The 15,688-nt window shown below is 32.3% G+C and overlaps 1 protein-coding gene across 5 annotated transcripts in view; it reads right to left on the bottom strand.

The window, feature by feature from the left end:
* Positions 1-15,688, bottom strand: part of Asb3 (ankyrin repeat and SOCS box containing 3) — a 148,649-nt gene that overhangs the window by 21,221 nt on the left and 111,740 nt on the right. For all 5 annotated transcript variants that reach the window (XM_048804352.1, XM_048804355.1, XM_048804351.1 and 2 more), the window contains 3 exons: positions 13,521-13,698; positions 11,196-11,393; positions 265-522 (listed from right to left, as the gene is read on the bottom strand). In XM_048804352.1, coding sequence (XP_048660309.1) covers positions 265-522; positions 11,196-11,393; positions 13,521-13,698 — 634 coding nt within the window. The remainder of the gene's footprint in view (positions 1-264; positions 523-11,195; positions 11,394-13,520; positions 13,699-15,688) is intronic.

Genomic DNA, 15,688 nt, shown 5'->3' with positions numbered 1-15,688 from the left:
GAAGCAGAAGAAATATCCCTCTCACTGGCATCTATCTCTTTCTACCCACTTCTACCAGTCACCTTTTCTAGGCCTCTATGCTTAATTTCACTATTTGCAGCTCCCAACTCCTTCCTTCATTTTAACCCTATCATGACAGTCGAAACTCATAAACATATATACACTCCCTCTTCCAAACCCAGAGATCTCAAGAAACTGGGGAAACTTAATGGTAGCTTAGTTATTTAAATAAGAATTAAGGCCCACTAACATAGGATTTCTTACCAAGAACTGCAGAGTAGAGTCAATGGGTCAAATCCAGCAAGCAGGAGATGTGGCAACCATTCCTTGTATTTTATCTGTGCATTAATTGCATGATTTATAAATTCAGATATATGGTTCCATGGTGCCAACAGGCAACCTTTCTTCAAAAAGTAGCGAAACACTGAAAACTTCTCATACTTCAGGCAGTATGCCAAATGAAGTTCATTTAGCTGGGCTCCATATTTCAAAAGAATATTCACAATTCCAAAGAATTCACAGCTTCACCACCAAAAAAAAAAAAAATTAAAAGTTAGGCTCTTACATAACAAATAATAATTCTTAATTTTTTAAAATTTATATATGACAGCAGAATGCATTACAATTCTTATTACATACATAAAGCACAATTTTTCATATCTCTGGTTGTATACATAGTATATTCACATCAATTCATTTCTTACCTGTACTTTGGATAATAATAATAATAATTACTATTATTATTAAAAACTGTTAATAGTATTATAGCTGAAGAAGAATGGTAGCTGGATACAGGATGGTTTTTATATATCTAGTGAACTAAGATTAGGTGATGGGAACTCTTTTTCAACCCTCTTGTGTTGTTTGTAATTTTCAACTGTGATCAAGTACTATTCTTATAATTTAAAACATTTGTCTTCAATAAATACTTGATCTAGGAAATTACCATTGACAAAATCGTTCTCAATTATAATATTTTTGCACAATTAAGAATCTCTACTACAACACACTTGCTAAACAAAATCAATAAACAATTCTATCTGTCCATGAAGAGTGATGATTTATTCTGGGAATCTCCAAAATATCATTTTCTTTAGCAATAGCCTTGGCCAACCAACCACCTGTTACTTTTAGATTTATAATGGAGGAAAAACATCATACAGAAATTTTTTTTAAATGAACAAAAATTTAACTTAAAGCTTTACATTTTAAAATTAATCTTCCTTTTCAAGCATTTTTATAGAAAAAAGATTTCATATTATACCTATTAAATTGGTTACTCTGAAAAAACTTATCATCAAAATTTTTTTTATTATCCAATAATGATAGGTTATGATAAAACTGACTGAAAATGATGTAATTCTTTTGAGAGCAAAGGGGAAGAGTATTAAAACAAGCATGATTACAAAGTATAAGGAGCATCAACTCTGAAGCCAGACACTGAGTAAGTTACTTAGCCTTTCTGGAACAAAGAACTGGCACTATGTAAACATTTGTAAACTAAATAAATATTAAGTAAAATACCATCTAAAATAAAATATATCTAAACATATTTTTAGCTGGGCACTGTGGCTCATGCTTGTAATCCCAGCAGCTCAGGAGGCTAAGGCAGGAGGATCTTAAGTTCAAAGCCAGCCTCAGCAGAAGTCAGGTACTAAGCAATTCAGTGAGACCTTGTCTCTAAATAAATACAAAATAGAGCTGTGGATGTGGCTACTGAGTTCAATCCCCACTATGGAAAAAAAAAACATATATATAAACACATGTTTATATATGTAAGTAAGCGTTAAAATTTTTAGACTTCTTTTTATTCGGCAATGTAATCCCTGGGAATTTAGTAAAAAGATAAAATTCAAAAGAAATGATAACCCATTTCTACAAAATTGTTAACCACAGTATTATCTACAAAATACTTTAAAAAAGAAATGACAATAACAGAAGAACAAGTATTATACATATTATACTGTTATCAAAAACTGCAGTTAAGATGGTTGTATAATGGAGTTTTATTCAGACATTAAAAAAATGAAATTATGTCATCTACAGGAAATGAATGGAACTTGATACCATTATGTTAAGTAAAATTAGCCAAACTTAGAAAGTCAAGGGTCTCCTGTTTCTCTCATATGTGAAAAACAGAAAGGTGGCCCAGGGAGGTGAGAGGATTCCTGAAAATTTAAGGGAGATAAGCAAAGTAGAGAAAAGGGGACAAGGTAAGGGAGGAAGAAGAGAAAGAGGAAATACTGGGGAATGACAAATTACGTTTTTATATGTGTGCATATATGGATATATAACGACAAATCCCACCATTACGTACAACTATAATGCACCATTAAAATATGGAAAAAAGATGGTTGTATAACAACATTTTAAAAAATATTTATGATATAATTTTAACTGTAATTAACTTAACAAACATATGTTCACTGTACAGACAAATGGAAAGAAGATAGCCAAGAATAAAATTATTCTTCTTTAAAACTATAAATTTTAAAGAGCTGTAAATCTAAAAAGAAATATATCAAAATCATAGTATTATAGAATCAAAACAAACAAGAGTTTCAAGTTTAGTTAAAACAAATATAAAATGTCTAAACCCATAGTCAAATGAGACCAACTACTTCTAAGGACCTATATATAAAACTTCATATGTTTTAGGCAGTTAAGCTACTATATATGGAGGTAAGAATGTTTTCTACCTATGTATATCTTTTTTTCAAATTGATTTTAGTTTTTAAATACATGACAGTGGAATGCATTACAATTCTTATTACACATATATACCACAATCTTTCATATCTCTGTTTGTATATAAAGTATGTTGACACCCAATTTGCATCTTCATACATATACTTTGGATAATGATGTCCATCACATTCCACCATCCTTGCTAATCCCCAGCCCCCTGCCTTTCCCTCCCACCCCTCTTCCCTAACTAGAATTCATCTATTCCTCCCATGCTCCCCCATATATCTTTATAAATCTATCTTATTTATTCTTCAATTTGTGCTTCTTTGATTAAAAAATCGAACAGTATTCTCTTTACTGTTAATCATTTGTATAGTAATTAGAAAGGAAAATCTAAAATTGTATAATTTTTTCATAAAATTAATAATTTTGTTGCTGTCTACTATATTTCTATTTGTTCCTGATAGGAAATCTGCCATCATTCATATCATTGTTCCTGAAAACAACCCTATACGTATGCTTTTTTCCTCTGGCTGCTTTGAGATACATTGAGAATTTGTTGCCAGCAGTCTTACACCACAGGAAATCCTGAAGGATAGTTCTAAATAGTTATCACCAATTTGTCTCAAACACTTTGACCTCATTTAACTAGGCTCTCATTATTTTGCCTACAATTATTACATGCTGATTCCACTTACAGAAGAGGCAAACTACACACAAACTGTTGAGTACATTCCAATAATTATGAAGGGAAACTGCACAAAAAGATTGAGATACTACTGAGTCATTCTAAATATGATACACAATTCTCAAGAAACCTGGCAATTTTCCAGTTATATTATTGGTATGTGCAATTTAGGAACTGGTTGAATTTTTCCCTCAAGCATTTGAAACCATCAATAACCTAACCGTATATACTTAGAAGTTAAAAATCCAATGTGGAAGACATATTTTTGCTATAGAACTCAAGTACATAGTATTTCTATCTTCTAAAACCACCTTATTAGAAAAAATGCTACAGATAGGTACTGTAACCATTTTTTATTTAGCAAAAATTACAAAACCGAAAAGATTTCTTATTAAAATTTCAGTATAGCACCTAGACATGGGTTCATGCTAAGAAAAATTTAAGGTCAAGGACAAAAGATAAATCATCCATCTCTAAGTGTGGGAGGAACATGTATGCACGTAATTTCTTATATTAACAAACTTAACAGGGTGTTTATTCTGTCTCAGGCACTACATTAAAAGGGTTACAAGCAAGATTTGACTGAATCCTATAACCCTAAGACTTAAGTAAGTCCTATTATCATTATCTCCATTCTAAATGGAAAAACTGAAGCTTAGTTACAAAGCCAATAATTGATAGAACTAGGATAATAATATCAAACCAAAATCTAATAGTGAACAGGATACAGCAAATTCCTAAAATCTCTCTCCTCTATTATGAAAACTGAACACTTAATGAAATTGAGAAAAATTTTGAGACTAGACCTGTGTTTCCCAAACTATGTTGCATGGAACTTTAGTCCTTGAAAATAATCCATTATGAAAAAAGGTTCTTTAATGAAAAAACTGGAGAAATCTTATCCAGTATACAGTGAGTCAAGAAAAGAGAGAAAAATAGGATGAACTTATTTTTAAGCAGAATGTTAAGTTACACTTTCAAATTATATGCTCTATGATTTTCTTCAACCTCCATACACTTTTTAGAAGTACCTTTAAAATTAAAGCAATCATTAATCTGAAAAAAGAATAATAAATGGAATATAAAATACTTACAAAGTCTATTAAACACAGGAGAAGTAGTATATTTATTATAAATGTGAGTATATCCTTCACTTCAGGATTATAAAAATCTTTGTAGATTCATTGCTCTCTAAAGAATTCACAAAGCATGCTGTAATAACAAAAATTATCAGAAGCCCTCCAGAAAAGGAACTATTAATATAATTTAACTCCATGTTTTCCGAACCTATTTAACTACAGAATTACTTTCATCCCATGCAGTATCTATTAATAATCTACAGAATAAGGATTCTACAAAATATGTTTTGGAAAACAGCCCTAAACTTCTTTCAAACACTGTAGTCATGCTGCCTTGTTTTAGAAGGGACAAGAGCATAATTATAAAACCTTTAAAACTGGCATGGTGTTACAATATAGACCCTTTTCCAAGAAAACTACTATTTTATAAGGAGAAAAATAACTGTGAAATAAACTGGAGAATCACAGAGTTTCGTCAGCATGCCCTGAGGTTCTGGGAAGGTTATCCAGTATGTGGGCATGCTCTAGAAATGCAAGAAATTCAGTGTTCTATATGACCTTGATTATTACATATCACCAGGTATATAATAAATTCTTAAGCTTAGGTAACCTTTAGTTAAAATATAAATTATATGGAAATATCTCTGTATTTTTCTTAACACTTCCAACAAATTCTCTCTCCAACCCTAAAAGCAAATTGGGGAAATTCTCTATATCACCTAGCGGGAAATAAAGAGTCAACACTGTTTAACAAAAACATCAAGAATTAATTCTGACACACACAGAGTTAGCTCATTAGAGAAACACTGAACATCATCAGATTCTAAGAGGAGATATTAAAAAACTAAAAAGCAGTCTAGATCTTATTTGAGGGCATATACATTTTCAACCACTCTACTCTCTGAAGTTCAAAAACGTGGAGAAAAACAGTATCTATGCAAAAGCACAGTAAGAGAAAATTCATAATGAAACTATTTATTTCTTAAATATTTGTTTTAGTTGTAGGTGGACACATAACCTTTATTTTATTTTTATGTGGTGCTGAGGATCGAACCCAGTGCCTCACACGTGCTAGACAAGAGCTCTACCACTGAGTCACAACCCCAGCCCCTGAAACTATTTATTTTAAACAGACAGAAATGGGCAAACATGTTGAGCATTTTATGTTCAATAAGCCAACAAAATATCTAACCAACTTATTAAATGAATTATCAAAAAGTCATAGGTAAGTTTTACTTGAATGGCTTTCAGCCACTGGCTAAAAACAAAACAAAAATAGATGAGTCCAATGTATACACTAGTGATGACTAGAATGGACATTTATGTCCATTTCTATGAAAGCTCATTATCAATTAGAAATACAGACAACATCAGGTCAGCTAAGATACAGTCTCCATCAATACCAAGTATAAAAGGCATTCATATTTGTTCAAATTGTCCTGAAATTTTCAATTTCCCTCCTCCTTCCCCATTCCAGTTAAAGGAATCTTTTTCTTATATTTTCTCATTTAAGTTGAACTATTTAACTGTGCCCTTGAAAGACTGGCTTCCTATCACTGCAGCTATAAACTTTTGAGTCCCAAGAACAAAGACTGCTTTTGCTTCAAGATCTGTACCTTGCAGAGGAAACACTTTTCTATCATGTTGCAAAGTGGGGAACAGAGCTAAAGGTCACTGCTTCAGATGGAAACTATCCTTTCAAAACATCCACCAAAAATGTTAGTACACTAATTCAGAGCTAAAAAGTCAAGTTAGCTTAGTAACATAACAGAGAAAATTTAAAGTCCAAAGTTATTATTTATATTTATTTTTATCAGCTTTTAATATTAATTATATTATTTATAAAAGCAATAAAAGTTTGTTAATCACAAGAGGCCAATAGTGTAAGAAAGGCCACATGTACTGAATTTATAGATTTCAGAGAAATACCAGAAAACATGCAAATGAGAAAACAAGTCTCTTACTCATTAACACCTTAAGTCAGATAAGTGGTAATTAAATCATTTTTATACCATAGTCTTACACCAAATTAACATAACATATTGATATAAAAGTTCAAAACTCATACCACCAATCTTACTCCATTATCTATTACCAAAGCCCTGAAAATTTAAATATCAAGTTGATTTTATAAAATGGCATCTTCTAAATTACCGGATACCAAGTCTTGTAACCAAAATTTAAATTTTTGTTAATAATTGGTAAATGGGATACATAAAATTTGCATTGCTTCATTAAGAAAATTAAGGAAAAATAAAATATGATAGTTATTTTTAAGTTAAAATTATGTTCAATTATTCTTGCTTTGTAAATGGTGATTCTAATTAATTTAATAAATGTTTACACTTGATTGCAAAGATTCCCAATTTTAAGATGCTTACTTGTTTCAACTCTCTTCATATACAACAAAACCTATTAAGAAAATTTTTAAAATGTTGCTTAATTAGTAAAGCTTTATACTAAGCCCCAAAATACTCAAGCGATTTTCCCTTTACATGAACAGTGACTGACATGCAAGCCAACAGCCCGACATTAACTAATATAAATGTAATAGAAAGACTAAATGTTTAATGGAAGATGGCAGGGAGAGAGAACTTATCTAGACATTTTTCTATGTACCAAAAATTGTGCAATGTACTATTCTTAAGTCAACTCCTTTATTTATGTATATTAAATGCAGGCATATATGATCTACCATCTTTTAGATTTAGTTCCTTGGGAAAGGTTCCCTTCAATTAAACTCCCTATAAACAAGTAATAATGACAAAAATGTTTCAAAATTTAGCCTACTGTCACAGGTTCCAGGCAAACAAATGAAAAGTCAATTAGAAAGAATAGGAGACCATACCTCATAAAACAGATATTTTGATGTTTTGGTATTTTTTCTAGAGGCTAACACATAGTATTTTCCAATTACTTTTCTTTTTGAAAACCTGCATTACTAGTTCAACTAACAAAAGTTCCCACATGGAAGAAAATAGCTCAGTTCACCTTTTGGAGAGCTATCAAACTACCTTTCAATTATACTTTACCAGGCACTTTAAAGAGCAAAATTTCCAAGAGGAGCAAAAAGCAAAGTTTGTTAGCTGGTGTGAGTGATGACCAAGGGCTACTTACTACACATCACACTGCTTCTTCATTTTTAATTTATTTAATATGATGGTGTTTGTGTATTTCTTTGGTCTGTCCTGTTTGGTTTACTGAGCTTCTCAAATCTATAAATTTATGTCTTCATCTAATGTTGTGAAGTTTGGGACCATTAATAAATTACATACTTTTTCCATGCTAATCACCTTTTCCTCTCTTCTGGAATGCATTTTAATGAATACTGATGTTGTTCCTCATGTTCAGGCTCTGGGTGGGCTTTGTGTTTATTTTTGTTTTCCCCTTCAATCTTTATTCTCTCCTGTTTCTCTGTGTAGATAATTTTTATTAGTCTATCTTTAAGTTAACTGACTCTGCCCCTTCCATTCTGCTTTGTAACTCATGTAATGAATTTTCTAATTGTCACTAATCAGTTGAGAATTTCTACCTTTTCATTTATTTCAAGCGTGCTTACCTCAGGAACCAGAGTTATAATAGCCATTTTTAATTATTTGTGATTTCCAACATCTGGATCTTCTCAAGATTGACATCTAATTGCCTATTCCCTTGAGATTAAGTCACATTCTACTAGTTCTTCATATATCAAGTAATTTTAGACTATATCTGGTACACTGCAAATCTTACATTTACAGACTCCAGATCCTGTGTCTTGTTATAATCCTTTAAAGAATACTGATTTTTGTTGTTATTGTTGTTGTTGCTGTTTATTTTAGCAGGCATATAGCATAGTTAGATTCAGACTACAATTTCTGCTTCAACTTCTATAGACAGTGGTTCTAACAACAGTTCATTCTCAAAGTCTGCTATGCTGCTTTGGGCCTAGTCCCACGAATGTGCAATTTGGCACTTAGCTTGAAATGCTGGTGACAGTTTAAATCATACTTTCAATAATTTGGGTCTGTTTTGTGCATCTGAAGCTTGGATAGTCTGAACATATACAGACTCATACACTGAATTAGGGGATTCCCTCTCCAGCTCTCCTCCAGAATTTCCATTATATTCTCTGGCACATGGGGTCTTATTGGGACATCAGCTGCTAGAGCCACTGCTGCTATCTAGCTCCAGACTGGGGTCTGCCATCAGGACAACATGGCAAAAGAAAAAGAAAAACAAAAACAAAAACAGAAAGTTCATGTCCAGAAGGGTCACTTCGCCAAATTACCACTACCTTCCATAATCTGCCTACTTTGGTCTATTTGACAGAGTCCCTTTATAGTTCTATTTTGTATTTTGACCCATTTTTTTTATGCAGTTAGAGAGCAAGAGAGGAGCATTAGTGGGATTATGCCACCTAAACTAGAAGTAAACCCACAATGCATGTTAAGAATGTCTTAGCAGCACTGAAGTTTACAGAGTAATGTAGATATAAAAAGCAAAGCAACCAGAGTTCCTCAAAAATACAACTTTGGTGGACTGGGATACACCTCAAAAATGGAGCACTTGGCTCTTCAATCCCTAACACTGGGGAAAAAAAATAGAGAACAGGGGCTAGAGTTGTAGCTCAGTGATAGAGCATTGCACTTACCTCACACGTATGAGGTACTAAATTCAATCCTCAGCACCACATAAAAAAAAACAATAAAGGTATTGTGTCCATCTACAACTAAAAACTACTTTTAAAAAAGAGAGAGAACACAAAAATACAACTTTGGAGTACTTGTGAAAGAAAATGAAAAGCCATTTATGTTATTATTAACAATAAGATAATAGCACATGTTTACAGTCATCCTAGATAAGAGATAGATAGATAGATAGATAGATAGATAGATAGACAGACAGACCTTGTCTTCCATAAATGGATACATTAAAAACACTTCTTAGTGAAGAGGTAGAAGCCAGTAGAGCAAATGTTAGTAAATAATATTTTTCCCCATTAGGTTTTAAATTCTTAAAGGATGGAGTCCATGTTTCAACTTCCTCAGTACATTTGATAAAATCTATTTTAATATTCCCTACAAAACCACTGGCTAATTAATGTTATTGACTAATTTTGTAATTTTGCAGAAATCAAAGGAAAAAGGAACTAATCTTGGAAAATCCAGAAGACTATTAAAATCTAGAAGACTATTTAAGACCTCTTCCACCAATCTTCATTTATCTAAATCCTAAAAATGGCATGAAATAAAGACTGTCCATTTCTCAAAGAATACCATTAATTTTAAGGTATTTCAGGGACAACTTGAGCAATGTATCATATGGTCTCATTCAAACTACACTTACAAGACAATGAGCTCAGCTGCTGTGACCAAAATGACCAAAACAACTAGTTTCTCAAGAAAAATAAGACAAAGGCCAAAATGAAAACCATCATTACATTGGGGGTATGTAGAGAGAAAGACAACTGAAACAAAGTTACCAAAGATGAGCTAAAGTAGTGAGGGCTCCTCTGTTCAAAAAGGGAAAACTTTCAGGACTATGTAGTAAAACTCTATGCAATCATGAGTGTTATGCATAGAGCGAGTCCCATATACTAAGATTAACCAGATCTTGAAACTAAAATGTGATAGAGCATTTGCTATTAAAGCTTCCAGAAAGGAAGCTTTAATTTAGAACAAATAATATGAAGTAGTATTTAACATAGCAAATATTAAGAGACATAGAGATGTAAAGACAGAACAACTTAAGTTTCAGCAAAGAGTTAAATTAAATCACAACTAGATATCTATAATGATGAATTCAGGAAAGCCAATGAAATTTGAAATATGCCTATAACCTCTTCTGCTTCCTTAAAAATAATAGCAACTAAACATATTCTATTATTGAATTATGAAGAGATATTACTCAATACAGCTTTTCTTACTCATAAAGTTTATTCTTAATGTCAGCCTTAAAACTTTAGTAGTATTATAGACAAGTTATTGGCCAGAAGCTTACAAAACCAGATTAATTCTTTAATTATTCTACTTCATAGGATCATGGCAGCTAACAAAATATTTTTTAGACTTTTAAAATTCAATTATTCTGACATGAAGAAATGCTATACATCAACTATAATAAACTGCAATATCTACAAAACTAAAGTTTTATTTTTAAGTTTACAATAAATCTTATAAATATAAATTTCACATGAAAAATAACCAGAAATACAATCACTGTCATACTTGATAAAGTCCCATTTTTAATTTTTGAATTGTTTTGAAGGAACAAAGATAATCAGAGAATTCCTACTTTTATGTTAAAACATTTCAAGTAATCCCTGAAATTGCCACACTGAAAATGTAACCTAGATCCAAAGAGGGAAGGAAAATTGACCAGGCTCTGGATTAAATTCATAGTAGCATAAAAAAAAGAGGGTGAGGGGACAACAATCTGACATTATAACCTCATTTTTTCTATAGCTATACTAAATAAGGTACACAGTAGATTTTTCTGTTTTTATTTTTAATATTTATTTTTAAGTTGTAGGTGGGCAAAATATCTTAATTTCATTTTTATGTGGTGTTGAGGATTGAACCCAGGGCCTCATGTGTGCTAGGCAAGCACTCTACCACTGAGCTACAACCCCAGCCCTCTGTTTGTTTTTAAAGTTAGCAATTTGGCACTAACAAAGATACCAAATATCACCACAGAAAAAGTTACTTGGGAATACATCTCCATATAGCAAAAAAGACTTAAAATATAGCAGATATACATACTCCTTTTGGAAAACCATGCACATGGGAGAACTAAATCCAAAGACGAGGCACATCTGGGCATCTGGGCTGTAGCCATTCTGGAGTAATATTTCCAGGCACTCTTCATGTCCTCCAAACACTGCAGAGTAAACAGGGCTCACTTTGTCCAGTCCAGTGTCACAAGCCCGGTTAGTAAGTGGTATTAACAAGTCCAAGATTCTACAAATAAACAAATTCAGGAGGATTTAATGTTTTCATATTTATATGAGGGTAAGCAACATTTCCATTGCATGTATTTTAAGACATTTATTGATTTAAAGAAGTCTTTCTGTCTTTAGTACACTTGCTATCTCTGGTAATTACTACATGACTAACTAGTCCAAATGTTACACTTGTAGTTGCATAATATAAAGGTCCTTAAATATACCTGAAACAGAATTATGTAATGTTCCTACAAGTAAACAGGTAAATTTTTTATCTTTTTTTTTAAACAAATTACTGACTTACCACCTTCCCTCCAAAATTCAAATTCTGTTACATATTTTAGGCTCTTACATGATTAAATATATATTACTAAATAAAGTACCTTCCTTCTTAAAGTACCAATTAATTTTGTTTTTCCAATTAGTATAAATTTTTAAAGATAATGAGTGACATGAAATAAAGAATAATATTTTCATCAGGAGGAAATTCAAATTTCTGCTAAGATATTCTTTGAAAAAAATATGTGCTTATTGAAATTTAAGGAAAATTTGGGGCTGGGAATAGAGCTCAGTTGGTAGAGTGCTTGCCTCGAATGCAGAAGGCCTTGGGTTCAATCCCCAGCACCACACACACACAAAAAAAAAAAAAACTAAGGCAAATTATAAAGAAGCTGGATGCTAGGTAGAGAAAAGTTCTAAGGAAAATCACTAAAAGTTCTTAGATTATTTGTAAAGTTAGGTCTAGTAATCAGGTGAGGAGAAAAAAAAACTATTGTTCTCTTCTAAAACTGAAAATAAAACTGTAAGGATTAAGTAAGCCAGGAAATTTCCCCGCTTCTGGGAAAAGACAGGGCTACTCCAAAGTGTCTTTATAACATTGTATTTCTCTTTGCGATTTTTCCTTATGTAAACTAGACCTAAGATAACATTAAAGGAGAACTTACATTCTCAAAAAGGGTTACCTTTGAAGTAGGCTAGGAGGAGTCATTAATGGCAAACAGAAGTCTCAAAATTGAGCACAATTAAGGGTAAATTCCTAAAGGAATTTTGGTATCAACTATAAAGCTCAGCATATAACTGCATCTAAGAGTTATGCTTAAAAAAAAGAAGTGGGAAGGCTAGAGATGTAGTTCAGTGGTAGAGTGATTGCCTAGCATGACTTAAGTCATTGGGTTCAATCTCCAGCACAGGAAAAGGGGTGGGGAGGAAGCATAGTGAAAAATATAAAATTCTAAAACCTAAGTATCTTGCTAAAATAAAGGGTCTACTTAATAGCTCTTAAATTGAATAAATGTGTCTAATTGTTTAAATGGGTTTGAAAATTTTTACTCTTTTCCCCAAAGCACAAATAAGCTTACAAATATCTTTAAAGACACAGTGAAATACCATGCCACCTAGTGGTACAATAAGCAAATTGTAGACTCTGTTTTCCTAGTATGTAAACAAAGTAATGACCATTTTTATTCTTTAAATTAAATAGTACGAACAACAGCTATAAAAAGTATTATGGTAGAATTATGACTCTAAAGATTGTAGACATGTTTTAAAAAAACTTTTAGGTGTCTATATATAATAGGCAGCCATAGTCTTATAGAACTAGGTTACCAGTTTCTAAGATTCCTATAAATCCTGATTTTCTCTTCCCAGAAAACACCGATAAATTCACAGGAACTCTTAAGAAAGATGAGATAAAAAGAATTCCAACCAAAGGGTTCAAGATAGGAAGGTCTACTCAGCATATACATATGAAAGACTCCATTGTGAGGGGTCACAAGCTCAAATACATTCTGGGGTTATGGAGACAATGTAAGTGAATGAGGGCATCAGAATCCTAGCTGAAGATAAAACTAACAAGGGAGAAAGGATGGTCATAATCAGAGAAATCAGAGGGGAGACACTACACCCTAAGAAAGCCTCAGAATGTACCCCATCTCTAACCATTCTGCCTCATGGAAGGAAAGTAAGATCAAGAGGAGCTAAAGATAACATAGGGACAGATTAGGAACAGACCTAGTCACCAAGCAGATTGGATAGGGAGGGAAATACCAAGGATTTTGCCTGGAGGTAAAAGGTCTGGCCCAGATTTATTCCTTATTAACTTTTAATTAGGAGATCATTTTTATTTTCTGTTTTTAACACTTACTTTGCATGGCCCATTTGTGCAGCTGCATGAATAGGTAACTGCCAGTTGTCCTCATTACAGTAAAGATCAGGATTTGCCCCACTGGACAGCAAAAGTTCCACACATTTTGTGTGACCCTCTTGAGCAGCAATGAACAAGGGAGTAGCTTTGTCCAACGCTTGACAATTTACATTTGCTCCTAACACAAAATAAAACATTTAAGAGAATATCTTCACTAATGTTAAAAAAAATTATAAAATTCAAAGCAACAGCCATAAAAGAGTTTTGACAGTACATCTTTTCTCTCTCCATGGATGTTGTTGAATAAACACATATTGTTAACTTGCTAGGAATCATTTATATTGTTTTTGCTCTTATGTCAGCAAGAAAACAATCATATTTTAGAATTCATTTTTAACTAAAACACAACTCCTGTTCAATGAAATATGCATTTCATTTCAATCCCTCCTCCAACAAGCATTCTGGGTTCAAAATGTAAACATATAAAAGTAAAATGCAAACCATCAAATATGGGTAACATTTCTGAGACTTACTGAGAAAGATGAGAAAAGGCCAAGTTTTGAGACATTATAGATGCCACTAATTGATTTAGGCTAAGATTCATGAAAAAAATTACCAATAGATAAAACATACATGGAATCTATGACTTAAAACTAGTATTAATATTAACTATGCTCTTTATTACACCTCTTCCTTCATGACTATTGCATGACAAAGCTGACAATAAAAAGGTATTTTTAAATAGATTTCTGAGCTTACTTTATAATCATAAACCTAATCAAGTTGTTTCAATACCAGTGTATAAAGATTTTAAAAGGTTGAGAATGACCTTAATTTTTGTGAAAGTTTTGAAAATAGACCCCAAACTTTTCTCACTGGCAAACAATGTATTAAATATGTTAAGTATTGTGTTACCACATGTTCATGAGATTTTTTTAAATTTTATGGAATATAACTCAATAGAAAAATCATAATGGATGGGGAAATTCAAACTCTCTTTTATTTAAAAGGATATTTGTAAATGCACCTTGAATAAACCAAAGCCCTGAGATAGATAAAAACTATGCAAAATACAAATGGTAAGTTAAAAAAGACTATGGAATCTTCAGGAATTCCAAACATGCTAGACAACTAGAATCTTCTTACTTACAAGAGGTGGGTGCAATACCTGCTGTCATCTTCAGAAAGAAGTGAAAACCATTACTAAGAAAAGACTAAATCAATTGAAGGCATTCCCTCTAAAAACTGAAACAAGACAGGGATATCCTCTTTCACCACTTCTATTTAACACAGTTCTTGAAACACTGGCCAGAGCAATTAGACAGATGAAAGAAATTAAAGAGATACACATAGGAAAAAAAAACTCAAATTGGCAATATTTGCTGATGATATGATTCTACACCTGAAAGACCCTAAAAGTTCCACCAGAAAACTTCTAGAACTAGTAAATGAATTCAGCAAAGTAGCAGGATATAAAATCAACACTCATAAATCAAAGGCATTTCTGTGTATCAGTGAGAAATCCTCAGAAAGGAAAACTACCCCATTTTCAATAGCCACGGAAAAAAAAAAAAAAAAACCCTTGGGAATCAACAAAAGAGGTGAAAGATCTATATAATGAAAATTACAGAAAGAAATCAAAGAAGACCTGAGAAGATAGAAAGATCTACCTTGCTCTTGGACAGGCAGAATTAATCTTATCAAAATGACCATACTTCCAAAAGCACTATACAGATTTAATGCAACTCTGATCAAAATTACAATGACATTCCTCATAGAAATAGAAAAAGCAATCATAAAACTCATCTGGAAAAATAAGAGACCCAGTATCTTTAGCAGGAAGAGTGAAGCAGGTAGCATCACTATACCAGACCTTAAACGATACTACAGAGCAATAGTAACAAAAACAGCATGGCATTGGCACCAAAACACATTGGTAGACCAATGATACAGAATAGAGGACACAGAGACTAACCCACAAAACTACAATTATCTTATCTTATATTAGACAAAGGTACCAAAAACATGCATTGCAGAAAAGATAGCCTCATCAACAAATGGTGCTGGGAAAACTGGAAATCCATATACAACAAAGTGAAATTAAACCCCTATCTCTCACCATGCACAAAACTCAACTCAAAATGGATCAAGGACTTAGAAATACAACC

This window comes from Marmota marmota, unplaced genomic scaffold, assembly GCF_001458135.2.
Source record: "Marmota marmota marmota unplaced genomic scaffold, marMar, whole genome shotgun sequence".
Classification (NCBI taxonomy): domain Eukaryota; kingdom Metazoa; phylum Chordata; class Mammalia; order Rodentia; family Sciuridae; genus Marmota; species Marmota marmota.
The sequence above is the reverse complement of the archived record's forward strand: the minus strand, read 5'-3'. Positions and strand labels throughout refer to the sequence as shown.